This window comes from Eumetopias jubatus, unplaced genomic scaffold (genome assembly GCF_037043125.1).
Source record: "Eumetopias jubatus isolate StellerSeaLion01/CBP00866 unplaced genomic scaffold, mEumJub1_p1.0 scaffold_12, whole genome shotgun sequence".
NCBI lineage: Eukaryota > Metazoa > Chordata > Mammalia > Carnivora > Otariidae > Eumetopias > Eumetopias jubatus.
The window spans coordinates 101,311,622-101,325,217 of record NW_028274818.1 but is presented as its reverse complement, the minus strand read 5'-3'; the positions used below and the strand labels follow the sequence as shown (position 1 = coordinate 101,325,217).

The 13,596-nt window shown below is 59.2% G+C and overlaps 1 protein-coding gene across 1 annotated transcript in view; it reads left to right on the top strand.

Annotated features, from left to right (window-relative positions):
* The first annotated feature begins 2,617 nt into the window (after positions 1-2,617).
* The window catches only part of ELN (elastin), a 30,044-nt gene continuing 19,065 nt past the window's right edge, over positions 2,618-13,596 (top strand). Inside the window, exons 1-3 of the mRNA XM_028110015.2 lie at positions 2,618-2,699; positions 8,533-8,583; positions 10,416-10,448. Coding sequence (XP_027965816.2) covers positions 2,618-2,699; positions 8,533-8,583; positions 10,416-10,448 — 166 coding nt within the window. The remainder of the gene's footprint in view (positions 2,700-8,532; positions 8,584-10,415; positions 10,449-13,596) is intronic.

The window sequence follows — 13,596 nt, the reverse complement described above, 5'->3', positions numbered from 1 at the left end:
AGTGGGTGGGTTCAGGACCGAAGTCTCTTTTGCGGTGTACAGAGTCTTGGATGCAAGTTATTGGAGCTGCTGCATCAAGCACAGGGTGCTAAGAAGAATGGGGGTCCCAGGTGGGGGTGGAGCACAGGGCCCTGGCCGTGCAGGGAGAGGTCTCGCCCAGCAGCCCCGAGTCTCTCTCTGCAAGCCCCCGTCTGCACCTCTCCTGGATCCCTGGGCAGCAAGAACTCTCCTTCTGGCTCTAGCCTCCTTCCCGGTCCTGGAATTAATAAAGACTCTGAGCAGACTGCGGTTTGCAAGTCTGAAAGCCAGTTCCTGCCTACGTCACTGCCCCAAGAGGAGTGGGGCCCAGCTCCTCCCCAGCAGCCCCTCCATTCCCCCTTCCCAGGAGGGGGCAGGCACAGAGATGCACCCCCCAGCCTCCCCTCCCCACAGGCAGGCTCACCCTAAGCACTGAACCTCCAGACCCCAACCCTGAGCAGCCCCTACCCCCACCAACAAAGACCAGTTTGGGCGCATAACTTCTATCAGCTACCCCAAAGTCCCCCCAGATAACACACCCTGGAAGCAAGAGCTTACGTTTACTGGGCAATCAGCCTCCAGCCTGTTCTCTTCGTGTGCCCACCCCTCTTCCAAATTCCTGGAGTGGCCACTGCCCGAGACCAGAGGGAGAGGCAGGGATGACCCGAGGTCCCAAGGTGGCCCTGCAGAGGGTCAAACTTAGACTTACGCTAAATACAGGAGTGGTCCTTGCAGGATGAGTGGTAGAAATAGTAGCGTGAATACTAGTACTAACACCAAATGAGAATGGAGCATTTTGGATCAGGCAGGCATGGTACAGAAATATATGGCCACATTTTATTTATCTCTGCAATCACCCTCCTAGGCAGGGATATTTATCGCCACCGGACGTGAGATGAAACTGAAGCTCTATAAAGAGCTTACCCCAGTAGAAAGCACTAGAGTTAGAATTTAATGCTAGGCTCACCTGAGTCCAGTGCATGGCCTGGCTGTTGAACTCGAGACAGCCGCGGGGCTCCTGGCTGGAGGGAGGGGTCCCTTAGCTCCCTTGCTCAGAACTGTGGTTGTGGCTCCCCCTCATTCTCCATCTGGGGGCAGGGAAAAGCTCAGAGAACTTGTGGCCTCAACTTTTTCCCCCTCAGAGACTCTGATGAAGGCAAGTATCCATTTCCCTCCCCGATCCTCTGGCTCCTGAATTTTTTCCCCCACTTTCAGGGGCTGGGGAGGCATGACCCTCTCTTACCCTACCCGACCCCAGAAAAATCCGCCGGGGTCCTCATCCTGTTTCAGGCAGTCTGGGACCACCGGAGTCCTGGAAATGCTGGTCCCAGCTGTTTCAGCACAGGGCCGCCCCCTCCTGGCCACCAGAGGAATGTCAGCGCCTTGGGTGTTCTAGGGCTGGGAGAGAATTAGCAGTCTGGGGACTCCCCCGAGTCTGGTCTGGGTGCTAGCAGTGCTCAGCATTGAGACAGATGGGGGCTGGGTGATAAAGGGGTGCTGGGCCACCTCTCAGTCCAGGTGAGGTCCCCAACCCCTCGGTCCCCCATACAGTACCTGGGGATCCTGCCTGAACTTCACCAGGCCTGTGTGTGGGACTGTGACCTTGATCCATGACAAATGGAATCCCCGTGGTGTGTCAGGGTCTCCCACATGTCCCCCAGATGCCCCAGGGGACAACACCAACACGGTCTTAATTCCCAGGTGATTCCCCTGGTGCAGCCCCTTGGCCTTTGCAGATACGGATTGCAGACCTGCCCAACACTCCCCCCCCAGCATCAGGCAGGAGACTACGACCTTAGCCCATAAAGAATGGAGCCCTCCAGTGTGTCAGGGTCCCCCTTCTTTTCCCCAGATGCCCCACGGGGCAGCGCCAACATGATCTCACCTTCCAGGCCACTCTGCTCACAGCTCCTCAACCTCTGCAGACGTTGGCCCCAGGCCCTGGACCTCAGACCTGCCCAGCACCCCACCTCCCCAGCTTCGGGCAGGGACCTTCTCTGGCCAGACCTGGGGGTGTTGGGGGGGTCTGGAGGGCCGGGGTGGGGGCAGAGGCGCGGGACAGCTGGCTGGTGTCCCCACGCTGGGCCCGGGGCCCAGCCAGAGGGGCGGGGGCCTGGCCACTCGGGCCTTGGCTGGGGCCAGATTTTTGGCCGGGCTGCAGGGCCCTCCCTCCTGCTTCCTCTCCCGAGGGCTGTCCTGGCAGAGGCCCCCCTCGCACTTTCTGGCGGGAACAGGGCCAGCAGTGAGAGAACAGCTACAGAGGGAAAGCGGGAGAGAGATGGGGGGGACTGTGTGTGTGTATGTGTGTGTGTGTGTGTGTGTGTGTGTGTGTGTGCGCGCGCGCGCGAGCACATGTGAGTGTGTTTTAAGGAAAAAAACCCACAGTCCCGTCCAGTCAGACCCAGCCTGGGAGGCTTGTGAGCCGGGCCTTTCGTAATTGCCCCCCTCCCCGCGGCCCCCTCCCCCAGGCCTCCCCCCTCTCCCGCCCTCCCGCCCGCCCTCTCTCCCTCCCTCCTTCCCTCTCCGCGCGCCGAGGCAGCAATTACGCTTTGGGGATAAAACGAGGCGCAGAGAGCCGGCTGGGGCATTTCTCCCCGAGATGGCGGGTCTGGGATCTGCAGCCCGGCGGCCCGGAGTCCTTCTGCTCCTGCTGTGTATCGCCCACCCCTCGCAGCCTGGAGGTAGGCCTCACCCTGTTCCCGGGGATGCCCGCAGCCTGAGGGCCTCCCAGCCAGGTGGCTGGACTGACAGGCCAGAGGGCGCCCTTCACCCGGCCGTGCTCCGGGGGGTCCCAGGCGGGAGCCCCTCAGCCACTGGATCCTTGGAACTGCCCCTCCCGGGAGCCAGACCGTGCTGAGGAGGAACCTGTCACACAGCCCCCCCGAGACTCAAGATGGTCCCGACCTGGTCCAGGTTCTGCCACCCCCGACAGGGCTGAGGACCCCTGCTCTGTCCCGGGTGCTGTCCCAGCGGGGGGCTCCCGAGCACGCTGGGGACGGGCTGGTGGGGTCCCACTGAGTCGTTGGGCACTAGCAGTTTGCACACCTGTGGACCCGATGGGTATGCACACGTGCCCTGGGGGCAGGGGACCTGGGCTGGAGGCCAGCTCCGCCGCGGTGAGCTGTGTGACCTCAACAGGTTCCTTGGCCCCCAGGGAAGTCAGGACACCCCTCTGAGGAAGGTCAGGGTTAAGTGGCTTACGGGGTTGTGGGTTGGAAAGCCGCTGCTGTGGTCTGTCCGTGGTGAGAAGGACTGGGGCATCCGAGCATGTGAGTGTGTGTGTGTGTGTGTGTGTGTGCGTGCGCACCTGAATGAGTGTGTTGCATGCTATTGCACAGGTGGGCATGTGTGTATGCCCAAACGTGTCGTCAAACAGTAGAGGGGGAATGTCTGTTCACAGGCTCATCCCTGAGCAGGTGTGTGTGTGTGTGTGTGTGTTGGGGTGGGGAGTTTTAAGGTAGGTGAAAATGCTGTGGGCATGTGCAAAAGTCTGCCACCTGACAGGCATGTACACGTGGGAAATATGCGCTCCGGGTGTGGATTGTCACTGTGTGTGCGCGGCGTGTGTGCGTGTGTGTGCCGTACGGAACACAAATGAGGATCAGGAACCTGGGGAAGGTAAAATTTCCTGGCAGAGAGATGGTGGCCAGGGCCAGAGGCTAAAGTGGACTTCGGGGCAGTCCTGGACCATTGGGCATGTCCTCTGCCACAGGCCATAAGGGTGACCCCCGTGGGGCTGCTACGTACCTCAAGGGCCCCTGGGAGTGGCCTCCCCGGGGCCCCCCAAAGGTGCCCCTGGCTATGGGAAGAGAGGAGTGCAGATACTTGAGCCATCTGGTGGGGTAGCCTGGGTGGGGGTCAGCTTTCTGGGGGTATCCCCCTTGCCGTAAGAACCAGACCTTCAGTGGGGGCCAGTGTGGGGGGGGGACCGGGTGGGAGCAGGGCCAGGCCGGAGGGCTGGAGTACGGGGCTGGGCAGCAGTAACGGTTTCCATGTGACTGACTAGCTGGGCAGGGCTGCTGGGAGCTGAGGGTTCCTGAACGGAGGTCAGCTCCTGGACCTGGAGGAGGGGCAGGGGGACTGGTGCACCATCAGGTGGGGCCCAGCAGGGGGAGCGAGACAAACCCCCCAGGACGGGCCACCCCAGCACACACACCCCCGCAGAGCAGCAGCTCTGGGCCCTCCTGAACCTCCTCCCCGCTCCCCCAGGAGTGGCCCCTGAGCACCTGCCTCCCCAGACAGCGCTTCTACCCGGAGCATGGCAATTAACCCCCTCAAAAACCCTAAGAGTTGAGAACATTATCCTCTTTTGCAAATAGGGAAATGGAGGCTGAGACAGGCTAAGGCAGCCTCAGGGTGGGTAAGCACCAGCCAGCCAGTTCTCTGCCAAAGGATGAGGGGTGGGGGGCTGGGTACCAGGCTACCTCTGGGGAGGAGCACACCCAAGGATGAGTCCTCCAGAGTGGGCACACCCTCGAGCAGAAGATACCCTCTCCTTGTGCTCTCAGTGACACTGCGAGCCCTCAACTGCCCTTGTTCTTCTTTTGCAAACATAAATCTCAGCTCGGTCCCAGGTGGTAGAGCAACTGGGTCCTAGTAAGGGCTGTGTGAATCCATGACATCTGTTTGGGTTTTTGCCCAGAGCCTCCGAGAGAGGTCGGGGGGGGGGGAATGGGAGGGGTCGTATGCCTACACACACAGAGCCACCCCCCCCAGCTCTTCTGGGGAGCCCAGCTTCTGCCCCCCCACCCCGCCCTCCACCAAGAGGACATCACCCCCATGGGTTCCCCAGCTCCAAAGAACTATATTGCCAGTGGAGGGGGCTTCCTAGGAAGACTGTGATGGAAAGGGTTGTCTAAACCCATTTAGGATGGGTCCAAAGTAGCTTTCAGGACCAGCCGCCCCAAACCCCCATGCCATTTAAAAAGAGAGACAAAAAACAATTAAATCGGGTAGAATTCCGTCCCCCGTGCCCCAGAAATATTATCAGCCTGTTCTTTTCCTGATTCCGGAACTAAGGATGATTTGGAACAGGGATTGTCAACCCTGGCTGCATATTGGAGTTAACCCGGGAACTTGAAACGGCTCTGATACCAGGGTCCCACCCAAGAATTCCTGCTTTCTTTGGTCTGAGGAGGGAACTGGATTGTGGAGGTTTTGTAAATGCCGCCTGGGTCACTCCGATGAGCCTCCAGGGCGGAGGACCTGTGGCTGAAGGGCTAATCCTGCTCTCTGCTTTTGCTGAGGCCGAGGCAGGAGGGCAGACGTGCCCAGGGGAGGGAGGGGACAGAGTCACCCACTAGAGGACAGATTGTTTTTGAAAAGCCCTTGGCAGCCTTTCTCCAGGCAAACAATAAACAGCTTCGTGAGGTCTTATCTGCTCCCCTGCCAACCCCCTGGACTGGGGCTTGGCAAAGCCCCTTGCCAAGGCCTGCTGGCCCAATGTTCGTTCCCCAACAGCCTTCTCCATGTCTTTGAACCTGAAGCCCAGGGCCCAGGCAGAAGGCCCTGCGTGTGACTGGGGTCCGCTGTGGGTCCTGGGCCAGGCGCCCCGTCTCACTGGCCATCAAATGAGGAGAAACATCTCTGCCCTACTTATCTCCTAGGCCCAGGGGGAGGCTCCCGCCGTGTAACATCTGCCAAAGTCACATCAAATAAGGGGACTGTGGGAATGTGAATTCCTGAAACGATTCATCTTCTTATTCAGAATGTGTTTACTTGGACCGATTGACTCTTATAATTAGTGCACATTTTTAAGGTTTAACTTTCCGTCTTGCTACTCACGCCATGTTTTGTCTGCTGGGTGGAGCACGCAGGAGTGACGGAGGAAGCAGATTGGACTGGGGGCCCCGGCTGGGGCGGGGGGGAGGGCCCGGAAGGGTCCCGGGAAATCCAGGAAGGCTTCATAGCAGAAGCGACATTTGAGTTAGACCTTGAAAGAAAGGGCAATGCCTGAGAGGCCGTGTGTGGTTGAGAGATGAGCCTGGGGCTCTGGGGCTCTGTGAGGCGGAACTGGGGAGATAGGAGGGCAGATTCTATCCCAGCAGAAAGAGGTAGAGCTGACAGCATCGGGAGGGGGTGACTTTCCCGTCACCGGAGGCATGCAAGCCAGAGCACAGGGGGATGTTTGCGGAAGGAGTTTCTGCCCACGCCAGAAGACTGTTATGATCTCTGAGAGTCTGGGATCAGGATTCTAAGAGGCAAGAGACAAGTTCCACCCTGGGCTAGCCCGCAAAACAAGCCAAACCCACATAAAACAAGACAAGCATGCTCCCAGCCAACTCCTTTGGACCAGCTGAGCAGTGAGAACCACAGGCTCAGAGAAGGCAGGAGAGGGAGAATTTGAGCTCAGTCTTGGAGGAAGGGCAGGGCTTGGGTAGCAGAGAGGCTCTCCTGGCAGGAAGGCACGGCTCCGGCCAAGGAGGTGAGGAGGAAGACGACCCGCTGGAGCGTGAAATCTGCCTTTCTGAAGGCCCTTGACCGACTACTGTCTTAATCTGTTCTCACCTCTCCTGCACTTGGCGAGAGGAGGCAGGGCCAGGATCCTTCGCACCCCCGATCCTTCTCCCTTCGCTCAGTGCAAAACGGGGATCAAAATCTCTAGCTCCCCAGGCCCTCATGGCTCAGGCACGGAGTTTGGCAATCGCTGTTGGGATCTGAATCATGGGGTGGGTGTGAGGACAGCCGGGGCAGGCCAGGAGGGCTGCAGAGAGATGGGCAGGTGCTGGGGAGAGAGCAGGCAGAACCCCAGATGAGGTGCAGGGGAGCAGAACCTCGACAGGAAGTAGGGGTTCAGCTGTGCCCGAGGTGGGGAGCCCCTCAGGCTGGTTGGGGATGGAACAGTTTGGACCCAGACCCACAGGCAACATCCTTGTCTCCTTTCAACTTCATTCCCCTGTGGTTTATTGACTGTCCACTGGGTACCTGGCCCTAGGCTACGCACTGCGCAGCAAAGTGTAGATGGAGTCACCTCTTTTTTTTTTTTTTTTTTTTTTGAGCAATCACTGGATGCTAGAGTCAGGGCAGGACCTTTTGACAGTTTGCAACAGCCTTGCAAGGCAGAGGTTATCAGTCCCACATTGCTTACAAGGAAACTGGGGCTCAGAGGGGCTAAGTGACTTGCCCAAGGTCATGCAGATGCTAAGAAGTGGCACGGCCAGGATTAGAGGCCAGACCGGTCTGTCCTGAGCAGCCTGCCCCGAAGCCAGAGAGCAGAGAGGTGGGGAGAGGGTACTGTCGGGAGGGAAAGAAAGGGGAGGAGCATAAGAGCCGAAGCAGAGAAAAACCCAGACTACAACGGGGAAAGGCACAGAAGAGACAGTGCTCAGAGCTGGAAGCCGGGGCCAAGGGAGGCATCAAAAACCCAAGGCAGGCTGTGTGCGTGCTTGGCAGCCGATGACAGGGCCCAAGCCCCAACCTCCTGGGGCCACCACTCTGCGTCCCCGAGGTTCTGACCCGATTGCTTGCAAACTCTAGGTCTGGATGACAGGCCCTGGGTGGGGGGGCTGCAGGCCCTGGGGAGCTGTGGCGCCGGGGCTTTGGCACGGGGTGGCTGTGACAGCTTGGCATTCCCCACCCTGCTGGGCTGTTGCTGAGGCTGACGGGGCCACAGTGGCCAGACATCTGCCGTGAGGCCTCCAGACACACCGCAGAGCTGCCCGACCCTGTCCCCCAACCCCACCCGCTCCCCTGTCAGTGGGGTGGTCCCGGGGCCCTGGCCAGAGCCCTGGCAAGGCCACTCATCAAGGCTGGGGCTGCTCCGTGGAGGCGGAGTCAGGGCCTGGGTCGCCCCGGGATCGTCTGTTGCCATGACCACGCGCAGGCCTGGTGTGGGGCCCGGCAGCACGGCGTTTCCCAGGGAGAGCTTCGCGGGTCCATGGGGAATGAACTTGTGATCTTGGCCGGGCAGACAGCCCCTGGCCTGGCCAGTGAATTAGCTTTTCCTTAGGAAACTATTCACTTTGCTCATTCATGGTGTCCCCCTCTGGGCCCCGGCACCTCCTAAGACAGCCCTGTGTCAGACGGCCAGAACCCCACCCAACCGTGGCTGCCCGGCGGCTGAGGACGCTGACCTCACACCATCGTATCAGTGTGGGGATGGCTGGCTTAGTGCTGGCAACGGTCACACTCCCTTACTGCTCGCAGTCACAGCCCAGCCTGCCGGCCCGCCCACAACTCCAGCCCCTGCTCATGCTGCCCAGGGCTGGGTAGCATTGGCTGCCCAGGGGAAGGGACCCGGCCGCAGCCCCACGCCGGGCCCTCTCCATGGGGAGAGGAGCAGGGAACACCGTGCCAACCATCCTGCTCAGAGGGGTGGCCTGGGTTTGAATCCAGACTCCATCTCTTTCCAGCTGTGTGTCCCTGGGCACCCGTCTTAACCTCTCTGAGCCCGATTTCACGTCTGTTAAAACGAAGATAGTCATCTCTGCCCTTCCAACCTCATAGCGCCATTATTATGGTCACCACCCTTTTATTAGTTCTGGCTGATGGAGGACTCTACTTACTTACTTCCAGGGGTCCCGGGGGCTGTTCCTGGTGGAGTTCCCGGAGGCGTCTATTACCCAGGTAACGTACACGAAACTTCCACACACCCAGGTAAGGCAGAGCGTGATCAGTTCGTAAGAGATGCACCCCGTGACAACGCAGACTGGAAGAACATTGGCGCGCCTCCCACAGCCGACCCGCGAGCCACTCCTACTTGAAGGCAGTTTGCGTGACACTTTTACAAGTACCCAGAGCGTGCATTTTCTGAAAGATGAAAGACAACGTTTGTTTGCTAGGCTGTACAGAAGTGGGTGCCATCATGCCCCCCTGCCTCTCAAACCATGAACCCCACTCTTGGGAATCCATTCAAAGAAAATAATTGAAACGTAGAGAAAAAGAGAGATCCTGAACAAAGTTTATTGGGGGGTTATTTGCAAAGACATAAAACAAAAAGCCTACCTGACTGGAGGGTGTGATTGAGTCGACTCTGACATAATACACAGCTACTAAAAAAGAGGAGTGCGCTACCTGCCCAACCGGACAGCAGAGTGCTTTTCCGGGTGCTAACAATGTAAAAGCAACGACCACGTGCAGCTAGAGACTGGGAACACCCCCGAAAGATAAAGGGCAGAATGTTGCAGCTCTGGCATGGGGGGAGGGCACGTTTTCTTTTAATAAAAAAAAAAAAGCATCATGCTTTAAAGCAGATTGAAAAATCAAATGTAGCACTTTCAATACTTAGAAAGTATTGGAAAGGCGTTTCCAGAGAGGTGGACACCTGAATGTGCAGGAAGAGGCGCCCGGGGAGGGCGTGGAAGCCCTGCCCCTTTTTCCAAACCTTGCCCCCACCCCCACCCCCATGCCTCTTCCCTCTGGCCATTCCTGAGTTATATCCTTTTATAATAACCCGATGATCTAGTAAGAAAAAAGAAAGAAAAAAGCATTTGAGGGTTCAGGCCCGATATGAAATGAAGGGCAGCTGCCGACACACTCCCAGACACAAAGTGGCACTGACCTGTTGGCCCAATGGGGAAAATGAGGCTCACAGAGTTTAAGGTTCACCGAAGGTCATGCAGCTAGGCAGTGAGGGACTTGACCGTGGGTCCATGGGCAGCTTTCTGGCAGAGACATTGATGGTTCTGTCTCTCTCTCTCTCTCTCTCTCTCTCTCTCTAACACAGGTGCTGGTCTCGGAGGTCTGGGAGGAGGAGGTGAGCTCAGAAACCAAACTTGGTCCCTCACAGATGGGGTCTGGCTGTCACTCTGGTCCACCCAGGTCCCCAGGCCTCAGAACCCCCAGAAGGCCTAGGCATCCCTCAGTTTACAGACAGGGCGTCCAGTTGGGAGAGACTTGCTGGAACCCGCTGGCCTCCCAAGTCCCTCCCCTGCCTCCTTTCCCGTGGCTTTTTTTTTTTTTTAATTTTATTTTTTTATTTGAGAGAGTGAGAGAGAGAGAGAGAGCACATGAGAGGGGGGAGGGTCAGAGGGAGAAGCAGACTCCCTGCCGAGCAGGGAGCCCGATGCGGGACTCGATCCGGGGACTCTGGGATCATGACCTGAGCCGAAGGCAGTCGCTTAACCAACTGAGCCACCCAGGTGCCCTCCCGTGGCTTTTGATCCTCCACAACACCCCTGCAAGGCATGCTGAGTGGGTATCGTTTTCCCTTCTGGGGCTGAGAAACTGAAGCTGGGAGAGTAGAAACCATAAATCAGGGCTGGAGCTAGGCTTCCCACCCACACATCCAGACACTGGGCTCCCAGTGGCTCCCTGTCCAAAGGGGAGGACCATCCCCATCAGCCCTTCTAGGACCTGGGGAGTGAGACACGCCCCCCCCCCCACTGCCCCAGGGAGATAAATAGTAGAAAAATCGTGGCCTAGGGCTCCTCATTCACGCCCACCTCTTCCCTCTGCAGCTCTGGGACCTGGAGGCAAACCGCCCAAGCCAGGTAAGACCTGAGGCCCCAGGGGCAGGGGAGGGCAGGGCCCACAGAGTTATGAACCCAGGGAGGGGGGCAACAGGCCGGAGGAGGGAGGGAGGTGGTGAGCAACAGCTATAAGCAGGCTGGGGCCAAGCCCCAGGACCTCCAAGAACCGTAGGCTGGAGTCAGCTTGATGTCTTCCCTGGGTGAGGAAGGTCTGGTGTCTACCCTGCAAATACCCGTGTGCCCAGCTGCCTGGAGCGGCCCCTTGACACAGGGTCTCAGAAACAGCCCCGATGCTGGGGGCGGTGGTGGTGGAAGGCAGGGACCGATGTTCTGGTGGCCACCAAGCCTATGAATGTCACTCTGGTGCTCAGACTCAGATGGTGGGCTCCAGACTCCACCTGGATGGTCCCCTGATCCCAAACCAAGTTTCTCCAGCCTCTAGGCCAAGACCCTAGACATCTCTGACCTCAATGACAATTGGAGCCTTTATCCTGACCCCGGGCTGAACCCTGACCCAAGACCGAGGCCTGGACTTAACCCCAGCCCGAACCCTGACCCTGGGCCCAGATGAGCTCCCCTCCTGACCAGGCCCCTTCCAGCTGTGTCTAGACCTTGGAGGTTTCCAGTAAGAAGATCTGGCTAGATCTGTCCAGGCTTCTGCCCATGGGGCCCAGATCTGCCACTGAGGTCCACTGTCAGCTCCAAAAACCACACCCCCAGGAAAGGGGGAGGGCGGGTCCCTCCGGGAAACACTGGTGGATAAGGAGCAGGTGGAGGAAATGGTCCAGATTTATGGCCCCATCGGCGTGAGATGCTCCACATGTGACCTTGGCACCCCCCCCACCCCACCCCCTGCTCCGCGTCTCCCCGGCTTTGAAACCAGAGGCTCCAGGACAGTTTGGATGTCCAATGGCTCTTACGAAATCCCAGTGTTCGATGATCCAAGTGCAAATGAATCTACAAGACCAAGATCCCCGCTTTCCTGCAAGCCCGTCTGGGTTGTGAAACTCCGGGGCCGGGCCAGGCGAGAAGGAGAGAGGCGAGAGAGCAGGAGCCCTGGGCAAGCGCTTTCCTGGGGTCTGTAGGGGTCTGCAAGGCTGGGAGCCTTTGGGCTTCGCTGCTGATCCTGCCAAAAGCTGCATCCCAGTCTTCCTGGAGGGGCGAGCTGTCCTCACAGGGTCCCCGAGGGCAGGGAGGAGTCGAAGGCGCGGAAGTAGGACTCTGCTTAGCCGGGAAAGCCCACTAAGGACTTCGTTTCGTGGGGGTCATGACCGCAAAGCTAAGGGGATGAGTGGACCCCACCGGCAGCAGGGGACCCGGGGCAATGGTGATTAAGCACCAGCGGGGAGACCGGGATGGCTGCCCACAGAGGTCCACAGGGGATGGGAGCTAAAGCGAGGCATTAATGAGTGCAAGACTTAGTGCAGACGTCTGAAAGAACTTCAGGCTTGGGGTGAAGGAGTAGACCAAAAAGGGAAGTCAGGACATCCCCTTCTGACGGCAAGGGCCTGAGGTCACCCCCTTTCAGCCTCAGCACCCTGGGCCACAAAGGGTCACAGTACCCCCCCACTCCCATCCCGGAGCAGATCTACACAGCCTGGCCGCGGGGACGTCCGGGCCTGCCCAGGCAGGACGGAACGGGGCACAGGCGGCGCGTGTCAGGCTTGGGAACAATTAATCCCTTGACAAAGTAGAGGGTGGGTGGCCTGGCAGCCACTCCATGGGGGCCTCGGCGGGCTGGGCCTGCCCGAACTCTCAGTGGGGGCCCAGGCAGCTGGGAGCCAGCACCACCCACACCCCCCAGCACCAGCTGGAGGCCAGCCGCCGGCCAGGGAGAACAGGAAGGAGCTGGGGGGACACCCGCTGGGTGCCCTGGCAGGTGGCACATACTAGTGCTTTCTACTCACCAGCCCACTGGTCCCGGGAAGGTCGGGGATGTGCTGGCCGTTCTGTAGGTGGGGATACTGAGTCTCTGAGAGGTGAAGTGACTTGCTCCCCTCATACACAGAGTAGCTAGGGGCAGCAGGGTTTGGATCCAGGGCTCTGTGACTCTGGGAAGACAGAAGGTTAAGCTGGCCGGGCCCCTGGGCTCCCAGCTATGGGCAGCTCCTCACCTCTCTCCTCCTTTCCAGGGGCTGGACTCCTGGGGGCGTTCGGGGCAGGTGAGTCCCCAGGGAGGAGGGCAAGCAGGGGTGGGACTGGTCATGCTGGAGGTGGCCCTGGGATCAGACAGCTGGTGGGGGAGCATGGGAAAAGGGCAGAGCAGAAGGGTGGCCTGCCCACCCACCAGCCCCAGCTTTCTCTTCCCAGCCCTTCCGTGGTCAGGAAAGGCCTGAGCTTGTTCCCTGCCCTCTTGGAGCTCAGGAAATGGGCTTGGCTTGAGAGAAGCCCCTGACAGAACTGGGGAGGGGCAGGGCCTGAGGTGCTAAGGAAATGCACCCAGCACACCCCCAGGCCTGGCTGGACGCATACTGCACCTGCCTAGAAGGGAGAGGGGCCGGAGTTAGAGACCCACCTTGCAGAGGGGCCCACTGAGTTTCAGACGTGGTCAGCTCAGACAAGGAGGAGATGGGGTAGGAAGGGGGACCACACCCAGGGAAAGCCGGGTAGACCCTCTGGGGCTCAGCAGTTCCCTGCATCTGGGGTCTGTCTCCAGAGAGGCCTGCCCCTGGGCTCAGGACCCCGGCAGCCAGGACTGGAGCTTGCAGGAAAGATTCTCACAGAATTGGAAACAAACCTGGCTCGGTTGTGAACTCCAACCTGATTGCCCATCGGTCCTGGCCAAAGCCGTGGAATGTCTCCTGGAGGGGGAGAAGGAGCAATTGGGCCCAGATGTGGGAAGGACAGAGCCAAAGGGACCCATTTGGCTTCTCATAAACATTTTAGCATCCGTCTGCAAGCAAGGAGGCTCCTGGACTGCAGGGCAGGCTGCATGGACAGACAGACAAATGGTGGGCGATGGAAGGGGCTCCAGATATAGGGGAGGAGGAGAGGGCTGAGCCAGGGGACCCCAGCAAGGAAGCAGCATAGGCCTGGGGTGGATGCTGATGGAAAGAACAGAGCAGGGCCTGGCACAGAAAGCCCTGCTGGGCCCCCCTTTAGCTGACAGGCCTAGCAGAAGCAAGGCCTGGCCTACGGGTGTTATGGGGGAGGTCAGTGCTATAATGCC